Consider the following 14,794-nt stretch of genomic DNA (forward strand, 5'->3'; position numbering starts at 1 on the left):
CCGTTGTTGTTGTTGTTGTTTGTTATCGTCATTATTTATACCCCACCCATCTGGCTGGGTTTCCCCAGCAACTCTGGGTGGCTTCCAATAGAATATTAAACAGAATAAAACTTGAAACATTAAAAACCTCCCTAAACAGATGTCTTCTAAAAGTCAGATAGTTGTTTATTTCCTTGACATCTGGTGGGAGGGCATTCCACAGGGCGGGCACCGGCTGAGAAGGCTCTCTGCATGGTTTTAGAACACTGGGGGGATAGACAGAGTTCTCATTTGTATACAATGAGCATAAGATGTACGAGAAAGGTTAACATATTTATATTTATATATATTTATAGAAGAGCTTCATATATTATCCTCTGTGTTAAGGCCATAAAAGTGTTAGTTTTCAGTTTGTAGATCTAGTTTTCTATATGTGTGTATATATATATATATATATATATATATATATATATATATATATATATTTCTTTATATTTTACATCACACTTTGCTAGAGAGTGTCTGTCAAATCAACTGCTTCACTACTAAGCTAAGCTATCTTTTTTGTTCTTTATCAGAAACCAAAATAACAGCAATTTACCGGTACTGCTCTAAATTGCTTAGTTTGAGTAGGGTCATATGCATAACCTATAAACAGACATATTAAATATGCATTTGCAGTTAAAAGTCTTATTAATTTACTGTCTTCTCAATTTTAATCTTGGGTTTAATCTATGTATACCACGGGTCTCCATCCTTTTTTGGTCCAAGGGCACATTTGGAAATCTGAGAAACTCTTGTGGGCACCACCACAAAATAGCTGTCAATAAATCTTCCTTCAGCCAAAGACCTGGTTGAAGAGGAACCTTTCCACCTAGTTCCTAAAGGTGTATAATAAAGGCCAGGTGAGCCTTCCTGTGGAGCGCGTTCCACAAAAGGGGAGCCACTGCAGAAAAGGGCTGTTCTTGTGTATGTAGAATGGAGTAATAGTTTCTAAACACTTATTATCCCCATGACTAAATGGACTAGTGGGTGTTCACTTTTCCTTACAGAGCAACAGCATGCATGCTTTTTCCTACTAAGGGGGGGGGGAACTAAAAAGGTAAAGGTAAAGGATCCCTGACAGTTAAGTCCAGTCGCAGACAACTCTGGGGTTGCGCGCTCATCTCATTCTATAGGCCAAGGGAGCCGGCGTTTGCCTGTAGACAACTTCTGGGTCATGTGGCCAGCATGACTAAGCCGCTTCTGGCGAACCAGAGCAGCGCACGGAAACGCCATTTACCTTCCGGCCAGAGCGGTACCTATTTACCTTGCTTTCAAACTGCTAGGTTGGCAGGAGCTGGGACCGAGCAACGGGAGCTCACTCCAACCTTCTGATCAGCAAGCCCTAGGCTCTGTGGTTTAGACAACAGGCCACCCACATCCCATGGGTTAAGTACAAAACAGCTTTGGGTTAAGCACAAAACAGTACTAGTTAAGTACAAAACAGCTTTCACAACGTATATCACAATACATATTGGCTTTCAGACTAACACTTCATCCTTCAAACTATTTGCTCAGCTTACCGTTAGTTCTCTGGGACTATTTAAATAATGGTTCTAGCAAAATACTTTTGACTGGTTTTAATGATTTCTTTTGGCATTTACTCCAGTTTTTAGCTACCAAGTTCTTCTGCCTGCTTCCAGTCAAGAACAGAGAAAGGGACCACAGATGCAAAATGAGCATGACAGTTAGGGTTGGAGGCATAAAAATTAGCTAAGACTTACTGAATACATAAGCATGGAAATCTGTCTGCAGCCACTGTACCATGTGCATTTAGAGGACCTGATTTTACACACATATTTTGAATGGGCACAATCCAGCCAAATTTAAGTTTTTGTAAGTCACACTAATTTCAGGCATGTGGTTAATTCTCTCAATGAATCAAATAAAGGTCTGAATTTGGGTTGCATCATGCCAAATACTTTAAAATACCACAATGGTATACTTTCAAGGAGCCTGTCAACTACTTTCATAGAAAAAAGCACCGCATACATCAAATCAAGTCCAATCCAAACAGGTACCAACTGGTAGATACGCAGATACCTAGATAAATGAGATAAAGTGATATATTTTTTAAAAGCTACCTGCTTGCATGGTGGCTTTTTAGTTTTGCATTTTGTTTCACAGAGCAAACATTATGTGGCATTATACTGCCTTTTATATCATCATGCATTATTTTCTCCATCTGCCTTTCTTGCTTCCCCACCCTCAGTGCTTCCCCCCTCTTTTTTACTATATTGGGAAAACAACCCATAGCTAAATGTTTAAACAACATCTGTAAGGGCATTATTAAATCATGCCTGAGCATGGGGAAAAAGCAGACCAACCCTTGAAACATGATGATCCCTGATTGATTTTAGATTGCTCAAGTCGGAGAGTATAATTTGGGAAGGTTTTAACATTTATAGCCAAGTACTTGTGTTTATTGTAACTTTGATTGCTCATAAAAGTATTCATGTTATCACACGGATTCACAACTCAGCATGTCTGCTTAACTGTAACATAAGCAATAGCAGTGTGATCTAAGAAAGTCAGATGCATATTTAACCAACCTGCCTGGTACTAAAAATTTAACCTGAACTGTCGTTTAGCCCTCAGATCCTGGCTGTGCATAGCGACTGCAATCTCCTTTCAGTACTTTCCCATGGTAACAGCAAGAAACCTCAGACCCAGGGGCCAAATGCAGGCCTCTATTTGCCCCTTGGAAATCTTTCCAGGCTATACTCTCCTTAAGCCACACCCTCATTGAGTGCTTTTGCTTGGCTGGATGTGTCCTTGATTCCTCTTGCTTGCTTGAAAGTGTGTGTGTGCGCACAGCTGGAATGTAACCTACTTTACAAATTTAAGAGTCATGTGCATTGCTCCGCCAACTTTTGCATATACCCCGCCCACCAGTGGAATGTGGCCCCTAGAAGGTTTCTCACAAGGGAATGTGTCTCACTGGTTGAAAAAGATCTCCCCCCCCCCAACTGCATTAGGAGGAACAATTGCAGAAGTACCACAGCATCAGCGAGCCTTGGCAGAATTGAAGATCAGGCTTAAAATTTAGCAAAGTAAAATAAAAAGGCGCACAATGCCAGATTTCTTTGGATGCAGTTCACCTCTGGCATACTGAAGTCAAGCTACATCAGGGGTTGTCAACCTGGTCCCTACCGCCCACTAATGGGCGTTTCAGGATTCTAGGTGGGCAGTAGGGGGGTCTACGGCACAAGCTGAATCCTCCTTCCATTGAGCACTGGGGGGCAGTAAGGAAATTGTACCATCAAGAAAGATGCATTAGTGGGCGGTAGGTATAAAAAGGTTGACTACCCCTCAGCTACATGATAATTATAGCCAACTCAAGTGTTGTGACAAAATCCAGGCTGGAGGAATCCATGACCCCTGCTTTTTGCAGTGGCTAGAATTATCTGAGAAAATGGACAAGATGTGCAAGACAGCAGACTGACCACTGGTGTGGCACATCTTCCACATTAAAAGTCCTCCACAGGTGGTGGTTGTTGTTTTTTTGCTACAAGGTTCCCCAGGGCAGGTTCCTTAGATCCTGGGAACAAGCCAAGGGTGCCAACTTGAATAAAATGAGGGGAGGGAGGTAAGCCCCACCCTGCATAATCGATCACATAATGCATTGCATGCATACCATTTGAATGGCAATGCCCATCAACTTGTAGGGGGGGCGGTGTTCCCCTAAAATATTTTATTGGGGGTGACGAAGACCCCTCAGCCCCTAGCAGCTGGCTCCTATGGACCAAGCCACTGTGCCAGTATGCAAAAAGCAGATTGTTAAGAATAAAAGCAGGTTATGAGCAAATCAGAGATTAGTTAAGATGTAAAAGGTTCATGAGGAACTAAATTGTCATCAGCGTGGTCTTGATGGATTTAATACCAAATATATGAAATATCCATTTGGATTATTGATAAAGAATCAAAGGCTATCCATGCTAGGCCTATGAGTGTCCCATTTCTACCACCTCCCCATAGTGCTCACTAATATATGTTTCAGAAGAAGTTCAAATTCCAGGGGAAATGCTTTGTCGCTCAAAACCACTGTGGTTTCATACTGTATGCTTTTATTGATTTCATGTTATTATTTTCAGGTTTTACTGCTTAGAGATTTTATATTCTTGTACACAGAAAGGTGATTTTCTAATCTCTAGCTATAATCTTAAATTATAGGGTGCTGTTTATAATCTAAAATTAAAGTATGCTGCTTTTTAAAATGATCAGGATGGTCTTGGTTTAGGCAATCTTGAGTAAAACCAATGCAAATTCTCATGTCCACTGAATAAAACAACAAGGATGTTCTCATAAAATTAAAGTATGTAAGCAATGTTAAACTTAGAAACATCCGAAATATGATACAAGAAATCATGTAAACATTTTCATGAAGCATTATGAAAAACTCTCTTTTTTGCAGAAGCTCCATAAAATCTGGCATTCCTAGTTTATTTCCAGTACCATGCTACCAAGACATGAGTTTGGGTTTTTCATACACATTTCACATATTTCCACATGTTGTGTTGTTGCCAATAATTCATGACTGATCTACACCCAGGCTGCCCTTCAGCATTTCATTTAATCTCTGCAACGATGATTTACAGTGACTCATCATAAATACAAAAATGTGTGTTAACAAGTTTTGAAAGATCTAAAAAAAGAAGACATTTCCTTAGAGTTGTAGCTGAACGACTTATGAACCAATTGAATAAAGAGAAAGCAAACCATAAATGATAGGTTAGCTCTCCTCTAGTAACAAACAAGTTTAAGAAAAAATAAATAAACTTACAGAATAGTTATTTGTATGCATATTATTTTCACAGTCCCTAATCTTACATATAAGACTTTTCACTGTGTCCAGTTATTTCAATCACACTTAGGAGCAGTCAAAGCAGCCCACCACCATCTGGTAGAGAGAGACCTCAGGAGCGATCCACAAACCTAGTGCACTGTGTACTGCTGACCCGACATCTCCTTTTCCCCTCTGCACCAGTGCAGACAATTGCTGAGCCCTAGCAGCACCCAGGCATGGCTAAGATCCAGACAGCAAGCGCCTAATTGTCCCCAGCTGTTGCAGGGGAACCATCACAAAAGTTTCCAGATAGAAGAGAAGCACTGACTGGCATGTTTAACAGAGCCTCTGGGCTTTGCTTTGTCCCAGTCCTAGGGCTCAGTTGATACCTCAGTGAGGTAGAGTTGCATCAGCTAAATGTTCTCTCTACGCCTCTTTCACCCCTGTGCTATGAACCATGTGTTCAGAGCAGGTGGACACAGATTTGGCCAGAGGGGCTACACATTTCATGCTCCTAGACTAGCAGAAGGTAAAGTTCAAATCCCACTTGTGAGGGATCTTGGGGATCCCAATGTCTCAAACTTAGTTCTCTATTAATAAAACAACAAGGTCGTCTTCAGGTACTTGTTAGGCATTTCATGTCACATATAGCAGTGTTATACATAAATGACCAATAGTAGTTATCTCTTCCTCAAATGAAATTTGGGTTCACTTGTTCCTTCATTCCTCATATCATGCCAGCTATTTCTGAAGCTATCATATGGAATCCTACTGAGTATGTGTTTGATTTTCTTTTTTGAACTAACAGTGGAATCAAAACAGCAAAATGTCACCCCTGATACACTCAGGCTTTAAGCACTTGCTTAATTAATTCTCTTGTTTTGAACCACTGTGGTGGGACAATAAGCAGTACAACCTAATTGCAATTCCATGGGATATTTCTTATGTTCTGTTTTCATCCTATGTGCTCTGTCTGTCTGTCTGTCTGTCCGTCTGTCTCTCTCTCTCTCTCTCTCTCTCTCTCTCTCACACACACACACACATTACATACCTGAAACAATGCCAAAGTAAAATGCTTCAATGATAATAAAATTTACACAATGGTTTGAAAGACCATCACATACATTATCTTGTAATCCTTACAACAAACTGCAAAGTATGTCAATATCATAATCCTCATTTGCAGATGAGGCTAAAACTGAGAGAGATTGGATTGCCTAAACCACCATACAAAAAAAGTCAAACCTGGGACAACTTGCAACTAAAGACACCTAAATGTGTATGTGTATACACACACATACACACACACACACACACACACACACACACACACACAATACACCTATATTTTTGTTTTACAGAAGTGATACTTAACATCTTAAGTCAGGGGGCAGGAACTAAAAGTGCTCAGGGACTGTTTGTAGACTGCAGAAGTTTGATTCTCCCTCCCCCATTTTAAGAGCCTGAGAGTCACTGAGAGGTAGGGAATGGCCTTGGGAACGTTGATGTTGTTGCAGAAAGACAAGTGGATCCCCCAATAAGGAAACAGCAGTGTGTTATCCAGAACCACAGCACAGAATCCACCGGTTCTCAGGTGCTAGCCAAAATAATTTCAGGGGCCAGATGTGTCACACTGACAGCATTTTGCTGCCAGCAGGCCCATCCCTGTTCAGAAACATCCTGTGTCATTAAAATGCACAAATTACATTTTAGGAAGCTATCCTAAACCACATCTGTTCCCCCCGGGATATTACATGTTAGTCATACCCACCATTCGTAATTGTTGATAAAATATTATCTATGTTTAAAATCTATTCTCACAGGCTAGAATCATTCACAGGCTCCACCTTGCAAGGTTCTCAGAATGTGACTTCTAAAAAAAGCTGATATAAACAAACACATGGAGAATATATACTTCTAGGCCAGTCTAGGACGATGTCTGCAATGGTTAACAAGCAGAGTCAAGCGATTGTAGGCAAGGATTGACATCTTATCCAAATGAGGCAAACAAAGAGGAACACAAACTTTGGCTAAAGACGCGCAGGCATACAATAAGAGATGCAAAAGAAGGATTTGTTAAAAATATAAAAGCCAGCAGCAAACAATTCCTTAAATATCAGTAAAAGAAGACTGGCTAGAGAGGCAGTTGGCGCTTTGGATAACAGGATAATCAAAGGAGGAGCATAAACAAATTACAGAGAAGTTGAATGAATCACTGGCATCTGTTTTTACAGTGGAAGATATAGGACAGATCCGTCTGCCTGCACTAACTTTCACAGGAAAGGAGTCTGAGGAACTGAGGCAAATAGTGGTGAAAAGAGAACAAGTCTTAGGCCTTACTGACAAAAAAAAAAAAGACAAATCACTGGGTCTGGAATGGATAGCATGTGAAATTGCTGATCTTCTAACAAAAATATGTAAATTGCCCCTGAGCTAACCAACCTGGAAACTGGAAAGTGGTCAATGTAACGCCATTTTTTAAAAGGGATCCTGGAAATTTTAGGCTGGTTAGCTTAGCATCTGTTCCAGGAAAACTAGTGCCTCACTGAGCATATAGAAGAACAAGTCTTGCTGAAGCAGTACTAGGATGGCCTCTGCAAGGGTAGTGTCACAGTGGCGGTGGTGGCTACTCTAGAGTAACGACTCCTCACAGCTCTGCATTTTATCCTTTTATTGGTGCAGTCTATTTACAGTGCTAAACAGTGCTATATACAGGATGTCAGTACATGTTGTCAGTCTGGCGCAGAACCTCCGAATGGAGATTCCCGCGTCTTTCTCCAGCAAAGTAGCCTAGGAATACTAAATCTCTGCCCTCGGTGCTTCTTACGCAATTCCGGGGTCGCCGGGATCGGTCTTCTTCCCGCGGTTTCCCTGCTTCCCCCTTCCGTTCCCAAGCGGCGCCGTGGCTCAGCTATCCTGCCTGAGCCCGGGCTTCTGCTTCCTGATTCCCCGCTCGAAACATCCCCCTCCCCACTCCCACTTCCGCTGGGCGAGGAGCTCGTGTTCAAGATGGGAGGGGGCTGTCTATAGCTCCTGTCCCTCACATCCAGGTTCTTAAGCATACAGAGGTGATCCAGTTGACATTATGTACGGTATTTGGGCTTTCAAAAAGCTTTTGACAAACTGCCTTACCAAAGATTCCCAAAGATGCTTAGTAGTCATGAATTAAGAAGAGAGACCCTTTTGTAGATCAGGAACTGGTTAAGTAACAGGAAGCAGAGAGGAGAAATAAATGGTCGGTTCTCCCAAGGGAGAAAGTGGAGCCCCCCGACAGTTGGTATTGTAATCTATACTCTTTAACTTGTTCATAAATAATCTAGAACTAGGGGTCTAATCTAGATGCGGGTGGCGCTGTGGTCTAAACCACTGAGCCTCGGGGCTTGCCGATCGGAAGGTCGGCAGTTCGAATCCCTGCGACGGGGTGAGCTCCGTCCCAGCTCCTGCCCATGAAGCAGTTCGAAAGCACGTCAAAGTGCAAGTAGATGAATACCTCCAGCGGGAAGGTAAATGGCATTTCTGTGCGCTGCTCTGGTTTACCAGAAGCAGCTGAGTCCTGCTGGCCACATGGCCCGGAAGCTGTCTACGGACAAACATGGGCTCCCTTGGCCTATAGAGCGAGATGAGCGCGCAACCTCAGAGTCGTCCGTGACTGGACCTAATGGTCAGGGGTACCTTTACCTTTACCTAGGTGTGTGCAGTGAGATAGCCACATCTACTGATGATATAAATTTATTCAGGGTGGTTAAAACAAAAATAGATTGTGAGGAGCTGCAAAAGGATCTCTCCAAACTGAGTGAACGGGAAAGGAAATGGCAAATGCAATTCAATGTAAGCAAGTTCAAAATTAGGTACATTGAGTTTTTTAAAAAAACCTAAATTTCACATATATGCTCCTGGGGTCAACTGTTGACCTAGTGTACAATAGCTGTGAAATTCCAGGTTAGAGATCATTGGGAAAGGAGTTGAAAATACAGCTGTGTCTATAACAATGTCATTGTGCAAATCTTTGAATACTGTGTACAGTTCTGGTCACCTCACCTCAAAAACTGTATCATAGAACTGGGAAAGTCTCATAAAATGGCAATCAAAATGACTGAGGGGATGAATCAACTCTCCTAAGGGGGAAGGTTACTGCATTTGGGGCTTTTTCTTTTAGAGAAAAGGCAAAGAAGGAGACATGAAAGAGGTATAAAAAAATTATGCAGGATGTGGAGAAAGTGGGAAGAAAAGCACTTGTCTTCCTCTCACATAATACTAGAACTTGGGAACCCAATGAAGCCTTATATTGGAAGATTTGGGACAGATTAAAGTACTTTTTATTACACAGCTCATAGTCTATTGAATTCACCCCCACAGGTGGTTGGCCACCATCTTGAATAGCTTTAGAAGAGGATTTGACTAATTCATGGAAGATAAGACTACGTATATGGAAGACAAGGCTACTAGCTACAAAGGGTATGTGTTAGTTACCTCCACTGACAAAGGCAGTAAGCCTCTGAACCAGTTGTTGAGAATTGCAAGTTGGGGAGAGTGCTATCTGACTGAGGTCAGGGACAATGGGACTTGTAGCCCAACATCTGCAGAGGGCCACAAGCTGGCCACCCCTGCTTTAGACTTTCAGCAGCAAAGTTTAAATATCCTTGAGTCATTCATACTGTAGCCACATGTTCCTACTATGGTCATGATTCAACCAAAGTTAACTAACCTCCACTGAGTTCAGTGAAAGAGATTTTAGTATGCAATCAGTTCTTGATTTAAAATAAATGGGAGGTAAATGTAGCTTAACCTCATCTGGACTACCCTGTTTCTCATATTTTAAGACATACCCATAAAATAAGCCATAGCAGGATTTTTAAGCATTCAAGGAATATAAGCCATACCCTGAAAATAAGACATAGTGATAGGTGCAGCAGCAATGCCGGCCGCGGCAGGAGGAGGAGGAAAAAATTAAGACATCCCTTGAAAATAAGCCATAGTGTGTTTTTTTGAGGAAAAAATGAATATAAGACATGTCTTATAATATGAGAAACACGGTAGGTCCAATTTATGGGCCCACAGGCAAGCAAACCAAATACAGTTCTCATAATATCAGAAGTATACACAAACTCCCCCCCCCCCAGTTTCTCATATTTGCAAAATTGCATACAAGATTTAAGGACAAATGCACTAAGACACAGAGGCAAGATACATTAGTTAATCTGCATCAAGTGTGCTTTCATATTCTGATGTCCCTATTAGTGATTAAAACATATATATATATTCTAATTATTTGAGAATATTTAAACATGGTATTATAAAAATGTATCTGGACGTGCAATTCAATATACAAAGCATTCTGTGTTTTTCATTATTCAACACATTTAAAAGGCTACAACAAATAGATCTCCCATGTCTGCTGTAAGGTCACAGAAATTGATAACCCTTACAAGCTATATTATGGGAGTCTGCCTGTGTCTCACAGATAGTGCACTTTGTGAATTAATCCTCTGAAGGCAAATATATTGTAAGTAGCTTGTTATCTCCAAAGTACTAAATTGAAGAATACATGGGATTATATTGACAGAAATTACATTTTCTGTAATGGGGTTTAATATATCTGAAACGTCTCCCGTCGGTCCCTAGTCACACTCTGACAGAGAAAGGTTGGTTAATGCAGGTGCAGTAAGGCATCAAAACCAAATTTATTCACTAAAATGGATTAGGCCATGTAATTAAAGCTTCAGCAATATTAATCTCTGACACTTACTGAATAATATAAAATACTTTTGTCTAGAAACTGGCCCTCTCCCATTTCTCCTCTCCCCTACCCCACCAGGCTTTGAGCTTGCTGTGGACATTTTCTGGATATTACTTCAAAGAGGATGAGGTTTCCACATCGTAAACACTAATCAAAAAATATTAGGACAATTAATTAGATACACTTAATTTTACACCGCATTAGATTTCAGTATGCTTCAGATATAAGCCTTGTTCTGGTATACTGTGTGAAACCCGCATTTCTGCGCAAGAACATATGGCAATACATTAAATCATTTTTTTTTAAATGGTGATCTTTTTGCTAACATAGGACCCATGTAATCAGAAACAGCAAAAGCTTAATATTTTTCAGGAGACTACATTTTTTTTCTCCCAAAGCAATATTTTGGGCCGATTTGTTTCAGGTTGTTCCCTTTTAACCTAATGCTGTAAAGCAACTTTAGAACCAGCTTTCTCAGATCGTGGGTGTGGTCCCATGCTCAGTTTACATTGACTTTAATGGGATGTATGCTGTGTCGCAAGAGCCGTGAACACACTTTAATACAAATCAAGCTGGAATGAAATAATGACTATAGAAGAACTATAATAATGGTTAAGTTATTTGTAATTTCCCATCAATAGAGAAATTGACTGCTCGGAAGGTGACCTAAAATAGATCCATTCTAGGCAGGCAGCAGGCGCCACACAAATACTTATGCATTGAAATCTACCGGTAACTATTTCCCAAGTTATGAGAAAGCAAATATCTGTAATCCTGAAGGAGTAGAATAACCCTGAAGGAGTAAAATAACTAGTTCCCCTAGCTGAAAACCGAGGCTATGCTGGTTTTGTACCCATAAACTAGCAAAGAAATGTAGGCTACTGCATCATCTCAATGCAAACCATTAGCTGCAGGCTGCCAGAGGCTGGAATACTGATTGTGTGAAAACATTAAAGCACAATTACTTACCAATTGTTCACTTGAAGTATTGTGAGCCCTGTGTCTTGTGCCAACTGCTTTTTCTGTTCTTCTGAAGGGTAAGGATGCTGTAAGATACCAAAGTATATGTACATAAATATTATATATACATACATTAAACGATAATTTTACCAGCTATCTTAGTTGAATCGTAAAAGTGCAGTATCTATAATTAAGGACAAAAATGCTGAGGTGTGTCACTCTCATAATTATTAATGGGCTACTACATCATATAATTAATGGCAGTAAAAGACAAGCCAATTATAATGATTAGTGAAGTGTAGAAAGAGCTGCTTAGGATACAAGCAAGTACTTTTGACACTGAAGGAGGATAGTTGCAACAGTAGCACAAAGTTCCAACTCTTGTTTGATAGAATTACATACGTTATCATTTTCTGTATTTTGCACAATACTTGTTTAAAAATATATGCAACTGTCCATATGATTTTATACCAATATGAGGCCTGCATCTTACTGGCAAACATTAACTTTGCTTATGAATTTTGTTCTAATGAACCAACCCAGCTGCCAACTTTTGATCAAAATACTTGTCTTTTATGCACTTAAAGTGTTAAGCTCAATTGTAGTCAAGAACATTAGCTCTGAAATTCAACTTCTGCTGTGAGGATTTCAGCTTTCAGTTTAGAAAGTTTAGAAATGCCCTCTCGTCACATTATTTTACTTCTGCATAGCTTTATGCCAAATTTATGCATGGGGCTATTAATCCTTTGATCAAACTGGGGCTCCTAAACAGGGTTTCATGGACCACCAGTGGTTCCGCATTGTGTCTGTGGGTTTGCAGTTGACAATGGGAGATGGCATATCCGTCACAATAAGTATACATATTTATTTTATATATTTTATTGCTGCTTTCATTTCTTAGAATGTAACTGAAGTAGCAATGCATAAAATGATACACACACACACACACACAGAGAGAGAGAGAGAGAGAGAGAGAGAGAGAGAGAGAGAGAGAGAGAGAGAGAAATGCAATTAAAACTATACAGCATCTAGCACAGTGCATTACAACAACAGGCAGAAAAATCATTAAGTGGTCTAGCAAGACCCTTAGCAATTTTGAAGTGATGCATTGAGGAGGGAGTTGAGATCCACTGTATTAAAATATTGCTGGGCTTTCAGTATAAACACCACCACACCAGGAGGCTCTCATAATCAATACTGATGAATCTATTCTGGCCCACTTCATTAAAAACAGGAATTCAGCTCACTGTAATTTAGAATGCTATTAGCTGTAATCTTAATTCACATAATTTGCAAGACTTTCAAATAAAATTAGATAATGACTGGGAGCTTCCTTCATGTATTTCCCCCAAAAAATAAATCTATATTGTGGGTCCCATAAACATTTCATATATTATTTGTTCCATTATTGCTCCATATTATTTGTTCCATATTACTATCCCAAGTAATTTCTTGCATTGCCATGGCTGTGATAATCAGTGCAGTGTGTGTCCATGTACTTCTGCTTCATATCACACATGATACATTTCTCCACATCATCCTGGGGTCACATACCTGGGAACAGTTTGCATGAAGTGAGGTTGGGAAAGTGAAAATGACAATATGAAGAAGCAAGTGGTAACGGCACCACTGTGCAGCCACATGGCAGGCATCAGCAGTGAACTGAGTAAAAAAGCATTTGCTGGGGCCTAAGGACTGCTGTGTGGGCCACTATAGAGCCCCACTAACACCTTCCCTGTTATTGCACACATGTGGAGTGATCTCCCATGCCCATTAGCCAGCCTTTGGTTCAACACATGCAGGTATAGTTTCCATAAATATATATTAAATTAGATGCATTGCCCTGAAGTGACAGCCTTTGCCCTGGAAGCCCCTTTCCCTAACCTGCATTGGTTACACACTGGGAAGAGAAAGTAGTATTATACTTTCTCAAGAGCTTCTTCTTTTCCACGCATCCATGAACAAAATGAAGCTAGGAGAGCCCACAGATAGCCTCTTGCCCAAGGGCTCACAAAAATCCTGAACAACTTCTGCTTTGGAATTTACTTCCAAGACAAATCCAAAGCCTAATAAAGATAATGTTGCAAAGGGAGAGAATCAATGTGGAGTCAACTAACAAGAATAAACAAACAAACAAAAATCCTTCTAGTAGCACCTTAGAGACCAACTAGGTTTGTCATAGGTATGAGCTTTCATGTGCAAGAAGTGTGGTCTAGTTGGTCTCTAAGGTGCTACTGGAAGGATTTTTTTATTTGGTTTTGACTGCATCAGACCAACACGGCCACCTACCTGTAACTAAGAATAAACCAGACACGGGGTGGGTGGGTGGGGGTGTGCTCTTAAACTAGACTTTAGCTTTTGACAAAATTAAAAAGTTATCCGCAAATGATTTTTTATAAACCCTCAATTTCAAGTACCGTTGTAACTTTCAACATCAACTAAACATGCTGAGAAATGTTTACTTTTATATTTTACAGAAAGATTGAAAGAATGTGGGCATTTTGACACTTTTCACTGAGCCTTATGCCTGGTCTGACTCTACAATTACAACCAAGTGGCCATTTGTCTTGTGCTTACTTTTGGGTAGATCAATTTATCCACCTTATTTTTGGGTAGATCAATTTATAAAATGAACCTATGCAACATTTTAATTCTGGCCATTCAAATAGTGAGGGCCCTTTGACCTAATTATACCTATAATTGCAAAGGCCTACATATTAGGTGCACAGCAAGGTAGATCTGGTGGTATTGACTATATGCACTATAAGGGTTGAGATCCTCCATCTACCCTGTCTGTCAGTTACAATGGCTTTCTGACACCTTATTTGGGGATGTGCCAACATAGTTGACTGAGAAATGCCTAAGACTGTATTCTTTTGAGTTGGTTCTCGGACTCCCTTCTATAATCAGGATCTGTTGTCTCTACCTACTTCTGTTCTGTAAAACACTTAGCATAATATGGCAGGTAATGGACTCTGCTTCTAGCACAGCAGGAATAATCCCTCCCGCTACATCAGTGCAATGCTTTGATATGAGTTACCGGTACTAGGTTGTAGCCATGCCAGGCCACACTGTACTATCATTCTAGTCATCTATCATTCTAGTCATTCTAGATGACTATCAATCTATCATTTTAGTCATCTAGTCATCTATCATTCTAGTCATAGCCATAGGGCCATAGCTCAGTGGCAGAACATTTGCCTTGCATGCAAAAGGTCCCAGATTCAAATCAGTATTCCCTAGTTAAGACTGGGAGAGATTCCTGCCTAGAGCCTAGAAACCCACTGCCA

The 14,794-nt window shown here is 40.4% G+C and overlaps 1 protein-coding gene across 1 annotated transcript in view; it reads right to left on the reverse strand.

Annotated features, from left to right (window-relative positions):
* Window positions 1-14,794, reverse strand: part of MEIS1 (Meis homeobox 1) — a 150,764-nt gene that overhangs the window by 24,349 nt on the left and 111,621 nt on the right. Inside the window, 1 exon segment of the mRNA XM_035110276.2 lies at window positions 11,514-11,590. Within this exon segment, the coding sequence (XP_034966167.2) occupies window positions 11,514-11,590 (77 nt within the window).

This window comes from Zootoca vivipara, chromosome 3 (genome assembly GCF_963506605.1).
Source record: "Zootoca vivipara chromosome 3, rZooViv1.1, whole genome shotgun sequence".
NCBI lineage: Eukaryota > Metazoa > Chordata > Lepidosauria > Squamata > Lacertidae > Zootoca > Zootoca vivipara.